The following is a 12,998-nucleotide window of genomic DNA, read 5'->3' on the forward strand; positions in this document are numbered from 1 at the left end:
GGAGGAGCCCTGGGCCTCCTCTTCAGAAGCTCCAGCAGCCCAGGTCCCTCAGCTTCTCCTCCCAGCCCCAAAGCCCATCCTGTCAATCCTGCAGAGCCTCTGCAGTTCCTCCTCACTGCCCAGAACAGGGAGCCCCAGAGCCAGACACAGCAGCCCAGATGTGCACCCCCTGGCCTGGGGAGCCTCTGGCAAAGGAGCAGCACGAGGCAGTGCAGGAGCCTGCAGACAATTCCTGCAGCACTTGAAGGATGATCCTGCTGCCCAAGGGATGTTCCCATGGTGCCAAGACAGGAACTGCAATGGGGAGTGGGGCCAGAGAGGAAAGGGCAAACAGGGATGGGCTGTTTGAAGGGAGGGGACAGGGGTGGAAGAAGAAGTAATCTAGATCAGGAAAGAGTAAAAAAAGCAAAGATGAAGCCAAGGAAATGCTCGGGGCTGTTTGGGGGTGGCTGCCAGGCAGCCCTGGCTCTGAGCAACAGCATCTGCAATGGGACAGGAAACTCCCAGCTCATGGGAACAAACTTGCTGGCTGACTGCAGAGGCCAGGACAAAGCTGAGTGGTTTCCCTAGTGCCCCCCAGCCCTTGCTGGCCCAGGGGCTGATGGCATTTGTGCTCCCTCAGGTTCATGTCCCCACACCAACAGCATGGGGGTGCTCCCCCTGCTCTGTGCAATGCAAACAGGGGCTGCTGAGCCATTGCTGCCGTGTCTGTGCCTGCAAGGATGGGGCACCTGTGTGAGCTGGGGGAGAGGTCAGGGCTGCAGGGGGGGGATGTTGTTGGCAGCTCCATGAGGACGCTCTGGGACACTGCCCTGGGCTGTGCAGCGCACTGGGGATGGATCAGCCCCTGCTCTGCTGCTCCTTCCCGTCTGCCCCAGGGCCCTTGCAGAGCCCCAGCTGTGCTGTTTGCCCCCAGCCTGCCCATGGCCAGCCTGGGGCTGCTCGTGGGGCTTTTCTGTGCTGAGCCTTGGCCTGGGCGTGTTCTTGAGAGAGCCTGGGCAAGGAGCCTGGAGCCCCCAGGGCCTGGGCTGAGGCGTCAGCGCTGCCCCAGCAGTGCCCATGGCCTGTCCCTGCTGCAGCCCTGGCACTGCCACCCCCAGGGCTGTGCCCGGCCCCGAGAGCACTCAGGCCCTGCAGCAACACCAGGGCCACCAGGGCAGCGGGGCAGGGGCACGGCAGCAGCACTGGCAACACCAAATTGGCACAAACAATGACATCACTTTGTAGAAAATATTTAAAATTTAAAGCAAAGATAAAGAACTTCCAAAATAAAACTTACATGAAGTATTGAAGATTGCTTTTATTACAAGTGATTTGCAGAAACTGGCCAGCAGTTTAGTGCTTTTGAAACCATCCAGTCGTTAGTTTCCACACTGCAGTCTTCAGCTCCTGGTTCCTCAGGCTGTAGATGAGGGGGTTCAGGGCTGGAGGCACCACCGAGTACAGAACGGACAGGGCCAGATCCAGGGATGGCAAAGAGATGGAGGGGGGCTCCAGGTAGGCAAAAATGGCAGTGCTGAAAAGCAAGGAGACCACAGCCAGGTGAGGGAGGCAGGTGGAAAAGGCTTTGTGCCGTCCCTGCTCAGAGGGGATCCTCAGCACAGCCCTGAAGATCTGCACATAGGAGAAAACAATGAACACAAAACAGCCAAAAGCTAAAAAAATGGAAAACACAAGAAGCCCAAGTTCCCTGAGGTAGTATTTGGAGCAGGAGAGCTTGAGGATCTGTGGGACTTCACAGAAGAACTGGCCCAGGGCATTGCCATGGCACAGGGGCAGGGAAAATGTATTGGCTGTGTTCAGCAGAGCATTGAGAAAGGCACTGGCCCAGGCAGCTGCTGCCATGTGGGCACAAGCTCTGCTGCCCAGGAGGGTCCCGTAGTGCAGGGGTTTGCAGATGGACACGTAGCGGTCATAGCACATGATGGTCAGGAGGGAAACCTCTAATGACATGAAAAACACAAAAAAAAAAGAGCTGTGCAGCACATCCTGAGTAGGAGATGTCTCTGGTGTCCCAGAGGGAATTGTGCATGGCTTTGGGGACAGTGGTGCAGATGGAGCCCAGGTCGCTGAGGGCCAGGTTGAGCAGGAAGAAGAACATGGGCGTGTGCAGGTGGTGGCCGCAGGCTACGGCGCTGATGATGAGGCCGTTGCCCAGGAGGGCAGCCAGGGAGATGGCCAGCAAGAGGCAGAAGTGCAGGAGCTGCAGCTGCCGCGTGTCTGCCAATGGCAGCAGGAGGAAGTGCCTGATGGAGCTGCTGTTGGACATTTGCTGCCTCTGGCCATTGGGAACTGTTCATGGAGAAAAGTCAGTGACCGGTTAGGAGAAACTTCTTCCAGCAAAATCAAAGCCTTTTCCCATAGACCCTTCTCCTGTAACACTCTGACACCCTTTATAATTTCCAGCAGATTTTCCTTCAGCTCCTAGTGTGGAGCCCTGGCTGGTGCTTCCTGACTGGGACTTCAGGTTCAGGGCAGGTGTTGGATTTTGGGCTGTTTAGATGGTCTGGAAAAGCCCGAAGATGGCCTTGGGCCGCCCGCGCTCCAAAGGACGAGAAGGGACTTCAGATATTTTCTCGGTCTCGGTGTTTATTAAATGCTTATCTAAAAGATTTTCTCTTGGCCTGACAGAGTTCTGCTCAGCAGTCAGCCATGGGCACACACTGAGAGCCCCTGGGGCGGCCACCTATCTTTATACTCGGAGTTACGTATACAATATTTATCATTTTTCTCCAATACCCTCTACCCTTATTAACCAGTGTTCCCCTAGTAAGGTCCAATCCCAGAGTGCCAACACCACCACAGAAGATGGAGGCCTAGAGGAAGAAGAAGAAGGAGAAGGGCACGCCCCAATTCCTCCATCTTACTTCTCTAGACCCCCCTGTACAGAAATCTTAAACGCTTTGTCTCACACTCCAATTAACTTATCCCTTCACCGTTCACCCCGGTGAAATCCTCCTATCCTCATACTGATGTCATCTCCCATGTGGGATCAAAGTCCAGCCACCAGACATTTCTGGCAACATTCCAGGACTCCCGAGCCCCCCAGGGGTGGTCTTGTTCACTCTGCCCCTCAGCCCTCAGAGGCTGAGATCCCACAGTGTCGGAGGAAGGAGACCCAGACACCAATTGGTTCATCCAAGTCCAATTTATTGATCGAATACGGCCGGTTAAATATAGTTCTTAATAAGCTTCATACATATTGCAAAAGTTGAGCTTAGGATTGGTTAGTTACATATCAGCAACTACACCTACTTTTACATTCTTGTGCTTATTCTTCTGTTACATTCTGCAGATATTCAGAACTAATCTCACCTCCCTTTCCTCATGTTGCAGCAAGGCCATCCGGCATTCTTGCCTGTCAGCAGTCACTGAATCAGAGACTGCTGACCTCCCTCTTTCAGCTTAACCAGTGGCATTATGTCAGTATGGCCTTTCTCAGCTAACCAACTCTTAATAAAATCCTCCACATTTCCCCCGTTTTCTTCTTGAGCAAGAAGACTAGTCTGCATTTTTGCTATCATACGACTGACCATGTTTTGAATACAATTAAAGACACAAGGCAAAATAAGCAAAAACAGTAAAACTACACCCAGTACTCCTATAGCATAGATCACAATGTTCCTTAGCCATGGTCCAAGCCCTAAGCCTTTAAGCCATTCGTCAATTCCTAAACCTTCTTCTTCTTTGAGATTGTGAAGTCCCTGTTGTAGTTCTTTTATCTTAGTATGAATGGACACCGAATGATCAGACAAATTCATACAACACATTCCCTCAAATTCTTCACATCCATGCCCTTGTGCTAAGAGCAAAAAGTCTACAGCAGCTCTATTTTGTAAAACAGCATGGTTAACACTTTGCACATCTGCAGTCATCATGTCCAGAATTTGGGATGTCTGGTTCAGCTCATTTCTTGTCCAGCACCCTAATTGTTTTGCTAAATTCATAGCCTTATTGGCAGATCCTCCTGGTAAGATAGTTGAAACTACTACTTGTCTGAATGTACCCCAAAACTTTGGATCTCTTATCTGGCTGCAGTCCAAGTCATGTATACTACGCCTTTTCCTGTTTGATGTTTGACTGAGCTGCATTAGCAAGGATACATTAGGGTGAAACAAGGACAATTTTCCCAAATAACAGGGTCCACCCTGTGGCTTAGCTGGTACACCATTCCACGCCCTGTCTCCACAAATTAGAAATATTCCTGTAGGTAATTTCATTGGTGCCGTGATGTTTGTGCCGTTACATTGACTGTAATGCTGTGGAGAGAATTCACTCAAATTCAGGGATGAATCTAAGGTGGCCCATGTGTCTTTAGGTTGATTTAAATTTTGAACATCCAAGGGTTTGAAACTAAACTATCCTCCAGCTGTAGTGTTAGGCATACTGGCATTTGCACTTCCAAAAAGATCCAATTCCTCAGGAGGAGAATGCAAAGAGGTGTTAAGTGATTGGATTAGTAAGCATTGGCGATAGCCATCACTCTGACCTGCAGTATATCCTTGCTGCACTGGCAATGTGATGTTTGACATGTTACGCATGCATAAAGTTCGATTACTTATTAAACTGTAAAATTCTCCAGGAGACCACACTGGAAGTCCTACCAAGCATGTTCGAAATGGATTAGTAACCCCTCCAAGACTAAGACAAAGTGATGATCAGTTAATTTGATTAGCAAGTGTTACCCATAGATTTTCTCTTGGCTGACTGAAATGTGTTATTCCTACTGCTTTAATCGCTACAGCGTTAAGCAGTATAATAAAAACAAACTTCATTTTTCTTTCCTTTTTGCCTGTTTTTTCTTCCTCCGCTGTCTTTTACCTGACTTGTTAGGCTGATTAAAATGGACCTGAGTCAGTCTTTGAATACACTGATCTAACTCCAAATCAGCATCCTTGCTCACAGGTATAGCATATGGCAAGTTTAAAGGCAAATCAGCTTTACAGCGAGCTGCTATAATGCGTGAGGCACTAGTAACTTCAAGCTCTCTAAGTGCTTGCTGCAACTTCCATCTAATATATGCTATAACCACTTGTTCTGCACTCTCAAAAAGCTCCAATCCTGCCCTTCCTGGCAGGCCAGTACTTTGTTCAAGAGCTCTAACCCAGACAAAATCTTGAATCCACTTCCCGAAACAAGGTCCACACCATAAATTTGCTATTGTCTTTTGTGAGTACCAATAAATCTTATTACAACCTGCACAAAGCAAAGCTATCCATGCATAGCACTTATCAGCATCCCTTTTGCAAACATAACAAGGAAGTGTATATAGGAAAGGATCAGTATTAAAATTTGTCTGTGTGATCCAATCCAACCAGTTCAATGGTGGTGATTGCAAAGCCTCTTCAGCTTTCTTACTATATACGGCTACCAATTCAAGCTCCTTCTTTAATACAAAATGTATCTTATCTCGTAATCGCTGTTCTTGTTCTTCAACACCTATAGCATGCCACGAAGCAGGGTCCCATGGAGCTACAGCATCCCACAAGGCAGGGTCCCATAGATGTGAAATTGCCCTAATCATAGAAAACTAATTAGCAATCACTAATAGCCTTATTTAGATGAGGTTGTTCCCCATCTTACCTTCTTTTTCTTATCTGTTTTCAGTTTTGCTGCTCCTAACTTTACTGGTACTGTTACTTGCAAACTTAATTTTTGTAATTTTTCAATGCAATGATGCAATGCTCTTTCAGGATTCCCCCTGAAGGACCCTACAATCAAACGTTGCGTTAAAGGTACTAATTTTCTACACCTTACAGAGACTATACGTGATTTACTTTGAACCTCAATTCTATTTACAACACATTGTACTTCCCATTGATAATAAGCAAGAATTTTTTGTTCAGGAGACTCATAAAGATTTAAAGCTACATATGCATTTAGCCCTGTTTGTCTCCTTAATTCATCTTGCCAGCTTTTGCCCCACGTGTGCTCGTGCTTACAAGTGTGACACCATAAATCCCATAATAATGATTGTTCTATCCAAAAAGTTCTATCACAACCCCCACAAGGTAGGGCTATCCAGGCAGCACAATGTGGATTGTAACAGTCAAGGCAATGTTCCTTTGCTGGATTTGTTAAACGAAAAGTTGATAATGAGTCAATAAAACCAATCAACTCCTGGGCCGTCCGATAGTGATGTGTCAGTGCTTTGTCCAACACTTTCGAGTGTCCCTTCAACTGTAACAGTAGTGGTCGTAGGACTAGAAACAGTTTCTTCCCCAGTAGCTCCTTGTCCTCCTCCGTGAGACAGTCCACCAGAGGCTGCATCAAAAACAGGTTTAGTCCACTTAGCAGGCACCCACAAAGGTCCTGTAGGTGAGGAAACACAAAGATATCCCTGACCCCAGTATAATACTTTTGCAGGTTTTTCCCATAATCCTGTACTCGGGTTCTTATACCTAACCCAGACCTCTGTCTCCTCAGTATTTTTCTGACCTGACCTTGGATGATGTTTAATCGCAGGAGGGGTATCATCTTCTCCAAAAATACATAAATGATTGATCACATACAGAACCTCAGCCAAACATGATTGTGGGTCCTTTATATCTTGATGCTTTTCAATATACTGCTTAAGGGTACCATTTGCTCTTTCCACTATTGCCTATCCAGTAGGAGAGTGTGGAATACCTGTCACATGCTTAACAGACCACTGATTCAAAAATTTCTGGACCCTAGCACTTACATAAGCTCAACCATTATCCGTTTTGATACTCTTTGGAACTCCCCTGACAGCAAAGCAACTTAACAGGTGCCTGATAACATGTGTAGCTTTTTCCCCGGCCTAAGCCGTAGCCCATATGTAATGACTATATGTATCTATAGTGACATGCACATACTTAACTTTACCAAATCTAGGTACTTGTGTAACATCCATTTGCCATTTTTCATTTATTTCTAAACCTCGAGGATTAACTCCAATGCCTAAACCTATTCCACCATTATGATAACTACATATTGGACATGCTCTAACAATAGCCTTAGCTTCTGAAAAACTCAGCTCAAAGTGCTTTGCTAATCCTTTTGCATTTTGATGATATTTACTATGTGCTTCTCTGGCCAATGTATGCTTATCAATAGGACAAGAGTTATCAATGGGTAGGGTAACCAATTTATCTGCACGTTCATTTCCTTCTCCTAAACCTTCAGACCATTTATGACTCCCAATATGAATCACAGAATACGCTGCACTTCTTTCTCGTAAAGCTTTCCTTAATTGTATCAATAACTCATACAATCGTTTATTATTCACTTCCTTAATTGCTGCTTCCTCTATTCGTCTGACTACTCCTGCAACATACATAGAATCTGTGACCACATTTAAAGGCTCCTGTAAGTTGGACACTGCCCATACTACTGCTAACAATTCCAGTGTTTGTAAGCTATCTGCAGGGTCTGTTGTGACAAGTTGATGCTTCCATTGTCCTTTTTCTTGCCAGGTGACAGCAGCACGCCTTGATTTCTTTCCTGCATCTGTAAAAGCTGTAATAGCTCCTGCGTCCAATAATCCATAAAGGGTTATGCTTTGATGCCCATGGGTAATTTCCACTTTTTGTTTTGGTCTATTTTGTAAATCCACAGTTAAAAGTGTAACACCAGTAGAGCCAAAACCCTTTTCATCCCGCGTTTGTCCAGTAAATGATGGTATACCAGATGTCATTTGTGATAGTGGTATTAATTGTGCAATGCGTTGTCCTTTTGTTATTTTAATAGGAGGATAAAGGGTGTAAACCATGATTTGTATTTCCCCTGTATAATCCGCATCGATAACACCAGGTAATACAAATAATCCCAGCATAGTTATTGAAGAACGTCCTAATAACAATGCTCCACATTTTTATGCATTTAATATAAGAGGACCCTTTACTCCAGTTTGTATCCTCTCAGGCCGGTTCGTCATTAGTGTGACGTCTACTGCTGCTGATAAATCCAAACCGAGGCTCTCTGCTGTTGCGGTTGCAGACAGGAGGTGACAGTGATGTCACGGCAGCAGCAGATGTCTCTGATGTCACGGCGGTTCTTGTGTCTGGGCGCGTATGTCCCTCATTGCCGCATCAGTAACACTTGATGAATGATCTCGAGCTCTGCGTGTCCGCCAGTGAGCCGCTTCGGAGAGGAGCAAGAGCAGCTAACACCTGATTCTGAGCAGCTAACACCTGATTTTGAGTAGACTCTGCTTGCTTTTGTAACCCTAATCCTAATTCCTTTAAAGTTTCTGCTATAAATGCCTGTGAAGCTGTTGGCATTAATGCCATTTGCTCTAAAGCTTCCTCAATAGTCCAATTTGCCCCTAAAGTAGCTAACACTCTTGCATTTGCCTAACAGGTTCACTTTTTACTCCAAACTAACCGTAGAACGTAATTGAGCTAACATCTTCCAATCTAAGGGAGTATATTCCGCTATATTATGTGTAAGGTTCCCCTGTGCATCATACTGTGGTGTGTATGTGACGGGACATGCAAGATTAGAAGCTACTTCCACTGCCTCGCCATCCTCCATTTGCATTACTTCTTTTGCCACAGCAGCCCAAGCTTCCCTCCTCTGTTTAGCCATCTCCCCCCATAGATCACGGTGTGCCCCTGGGATGGGATCTGGCCCTTTAAGGGTGCTATGCTGCTGGCACTTCGGTACCGAGACCGAGTTCTCGCACGGGGAAGGCGGTGGAGCAGGGGCCGGCTCGCGCGGGGAAGGCGGCCCCCCCGCTGCTGGAGCTGACAGTGAAACCGGAGACGACTCGCGTGGGGGAAGTGGCCCCCCGGGAGCCGGCCCGCTCGGGGGAAGCGGCGGAGGCAAAGGCGGCGGCGGAGGCGAAGCTGGCTTGCTCTCACCCCCACCATCCGACCCGCTTGAAGCTGGCAGCGGAGGCAAAGCTGGCTTGCTCTTACCTCCACCATCCAACTCGCCTGAAGCTGGCGGCGGAGGCGAAGCTGGCTTGCTCCCACCCCCACCATCCAACTCGCCCTCCCCCTCTGACAGGAAGGGTGCAGATGGTTCCACTGTATCTAAGGGAAAATTTTCCACACCATTTTGCTGGGGACCCTTAGGCATAAGTATCTGAGTTACAGAAGGTGCTAAGGGATCATCCTCACGACCATACCCTATATTCCTCTTATGAGCTTCTGTCGCCCTTTCTGCTGCCTTTCTCTCAGAGACCTGCTGAAGTAACGTATTATACACCACCCGCCATAACTTGCCAAATTTCTTTGCTGACTTATCATCATCTAACACTGTATCCCACAGGATATCCCCAAACTTTTTCCACTCTACTATCTCATGAACTGTATGTGGGTTAGCAAAAATTCTTTTAGAATAACCATAAGCTAATAACCCTGGTAATTCCTTTTTTAAATCTATCCCTTTTACTTCTCGTCTTTCTAAATATGAGGAGAAGGAATCGTATGTCGCTTGCCTATCCATACCTATATATCAGCGCGCGCTGTTGCAGCCTTCCAGGCTCTCGGCGACACGTAGAGACTTGAGATACCTTTTGTAATCCTCAAGGGTGCTTTTAAAATCCGGCACCATCCCGGCTGCAAGGACTCTCACCCAACTTCCTTGACCGTGGCGAATTTATAATCCAAAAGAGCGAACGTTCAGAATGCTGCCTTTGCCCGCATTCTCCACCATTTGTCGGAGGAAGGAGACCCAGACACCAGTTGGTTCATCCAAGTCCAATTTATTGATCGAATACGGCGGGTTAAATATAGTTCTTAATAAGCTTCATACATATTGCAAAAGTTGAGCTCAGGATTGGTTAGTTACATATCAGCAACTACACCTACTTCTACATTCTTGTGCTTATTCTTCTGTTACATTCTGCAGATATTCAGGACTAATCTCACCTCCCTTTCCTCATGTTGCAGCAAGGCCATCCGGCATTCTTGCCTGTCAGCAGTCACTGAATCAGAGACTGCTGACCTCCCTCTTTCAGCTTAACCAGTGGCATTATGTCAGTATGGCCTTTCTCAGGTAACCAACTCTTAATAAAATCCTCCACAGGTTATGTTAATGAAGTTGATAAGGTCTTAATTTGAAGTGTTTGGTCTGTTGTTAAACATTGAATGTTAGAGTTCTAGGACTTGTGTTGCCTTCTGGAGCAAGGCAGGCGACCTGGTTCAGACGAACAGCACGGTGGCCCACTCACCAGGGCCGCTCGGGCCAATGACACACGCAGACATCAATGTGATGGACGGTCAAAAGGCGTTTATTATCTCATCTCTTGGGTTTTTATAGTCTAAGGGGTCTCTACGTCAGCATGGGTCTGTCTTTACCATCTATGGTTAGTAAGAGGTGGACTGTTACTGGGTAGGGGATGGAAAGTTACTGGAATTTGGTTAAGGGAGGCTACATTCCTATGTTAGTTTCTTATCTACGGGAAGCAGATGGTCTTATCTAAGGGGATCAGAGGGTCCTGGCTTTCCGTGACATCGCGAGATCTTCCGCAGCGCCTTTCCCTGTCTACCACAACTTGACTTTAGTTGCCATTGTTAAATGTTGCTATTTTACCCTCTATTTGTATATCTCCTCGTCATACTCTCTATGTGTACCCCATGTTAGTCTGCTGCTAAACACTGAATGTTAGAATTCTAAGACTTGCCTTTAGTAGCTGGTGTTAGATGTTACTATTTTACCCTGTATTTGTATCTCTCCCCGTCATACTCTGTATTTGTACCCCTTTCCCTCTCACCCGGGATTTGTATCCATTCCCGTGGGGAACCACTTCCCCTGCTCCCCAGAGGATGTGCACCCGGACTGAATTCAAATGAGAGGCTGTGGGAACTATATGAACCCTCTCAAAACAACAAACCAGCGCATAAACTTTGACTTTAACCCACCAGAACCACACTAAGTCACCCACTCTAGACCAGAGCTGGATTCCGTCCTGTCACCATAATTTTGATAGTACCCAGCTTGAAAGATACCCCTGGACTATGAGCCAACATCACCTTCCTAAGGACTCTCGTGAGGACGGAAGCCCCAGCTGTGCCGAAAGACAAAGCTGCACTCCTCCTCCTCAGCGTTGTCCAGTGGGAGCAGTGGCGGTGTGCGCAACCCCTCGCTTTCCCCACCCAGAGCTGACTTTAATAAAGGCCTTTTAAAGGAGCTGGTCTCCTGGCCCTATTTATCACAGCTGGCAGGGGCTGCAGGTTGATGCCATTTGTCCTTGCTGCCCCTCATATCCCCCTGGCCCACCAAGAGTCCCGAGGCAGCCGTGAGGGACAGGCCCTGCTGGCCCAGGCTGGGCTCAGGGCTTGGCCTTTCTGCTTCCTGCAGCCAAGCCAGGCCTTGCTCAGCATTGCAGTTCCCTGCTCACAGCCTTGGGCTCCCTGCAATCCTGCCCTCAAGGATCTGCTCTCACCAGGCCCTGGGCAGCCTTTGGCACTGCCTGCCCTCACTGGGGTCCAGCCATGCTCCAAGGCACTTGGAGTTTTGCTGCTGACTCCTTGAGCAGCTTCTCCATCCTTCTCTGTGTGCCTGAGGCTCCTGGAGCCAGCCCCAAATCCAGCGTGGTGCTGATTAAAATACAGAAAGCCCTCAGGAGCTCTTTGTCTCCCTTCCATTGTCTTTGAGTCTCCAGGGCTTGTGCAGGGATTGGGGTCAGTTTGGAGGTGTCTTCAGGAGGGAGATTCCAAAATGCACCTCCTGATTGGTTTTTAATCAAGGGTGCATTTTATTGTTTTTCAGTTCATTTAAGAGGTGACAGAAGTGTTCCCCAAGTGATCTTGATGTTGACTGGTTCCTTAGGAGGTCTGGGCATGGATAAGAATGAGCCTCTTGCAGGCTGAGCCTGTTTGGAAAACCTGACCCGCACCCCCAACCTCACTGAGATCCCAAAACATCCAAAAATGTTCATGCAATTTATTAATTTTTATTCTATAATGCATTATTTAATGTTAATATTTTAGTATTTATATATTTATTATATTTATTGATATTTATAACTACACTATTGGTTTTTATTATCTTGTCTTTATATTTATATAGAAAAAATCAAGGCATTTTTAGTAGCCAAGAAAATTAATGCTCAATGTTTTTAAGTAAGACAATTCCCTTTATTAAAAGTGCATATTATATGGCTCCATGCAGATATTTACCACATGTATTTTGATTTCTTGATTAGTAGTGCTGTATTAACATTTTAATACTAAATGTAGTCTTGTAATTAAAAGGTAGCTTTTGTAGTTAAAATAGGAACTATGTTAGTGGGATTTTTAAGAACGGAATGAGGCACTCACAGCAGATAGCAGCCCCAGGACACCTAAATATTTCAGAGAAAAAGAATTTTTTGCCCTCTTATCAGAAGAAACAAACTTCTTCCCGCCTCAAAGGCACTGTTCCGATTAGAAGGAAGAATTTGATGATGACCAGAAAAAATCCTGTATTTGAATGGAATTTATGCATCATGTATGAAGTCTATGACTATGCAACGGGCTATTGGTTTAAGGGTTAATCCTTTGATAACGGGTGTCCTTTACTGGGCTCGTGCTGCCCAGAAAACGGTACATGGATGTCCGTAACTCTTTCTCTTTATTCTCTCATATTATCCTAATTCAAATTGTCCAAATTATTATCACTCAAATTGCATTACTATTTTTATAACCATTCTATTATTATTAAACTTTTAAAATTTTAAAAACAAGTGATTGGGGTTTTTCACGCCTTCATTAATTATTAAGTTCTAGCAGTAATTTATTTATTCCTCTTTCTGGTAATCAGATACATTTGTACTCTTTTTGTCATCTTTTTAAAATTCTTTTTACAATAGAGGGCCGGGGGGGAGGGAGGGTGAAGGAACCTTGGAATCCATGGAGACGTTTCGGGAACACATTTGGGACAGTTTTGGGTCTGGAGAGGGAATTCAGAGAGAGCTTGAGGGTCTGGAGGACACTTGGGGGAGCCGGGTGGGCAGTTGAAGGGGCACTCAGGGATTCTGAGGGACAGTTAGGGGTTCGGGGCAGCACTTGGGGGTCCAGGGGGGCCCTTGGGGGACTCGAACG

General features: G+C 46.4%; 1 protein-coding gene across 1 annotated transcript; it reads right to left on the reverse strand.

The window, feature by feature from the left end:
- Window positions 1-1,335: 1,335 nt before the first annotated feature.
- Window positions 1,336-2,101, reverse strand: LOC128949380 (olfactory receptor 14J1-like; the record flags this gene model as incomplete). The annotated part of the gene is given in 2 exon segments (XM_054294242.1): window positions 1,336-1,956; window positions 1,958-2,101. Coding segments are annotated over 2 exon segments (765 nt in total), but the record flags the coding sequence as incomplete, so codon positions are not given.
- Between the last annotated feature and the right edge of the window lie 10,897 nt (window positions 2,102-12,998).

Source organism: Melozone crissalis, unplaced genomic scaffold, assembly GCF_028551555.1.
Source record: "Melozone crissalis strain CALT ecotype California unplaced genomic scaffold, PUWL_Pcris_2 ptg000231l_1, whole genome shotgun sequence".
Classification (NCBI taxonomy): Eukaryota; Metazoa; Chordata; class Aves; order Passeriformes; family Passerellidae; genus Melozone; species Melozone crissalis.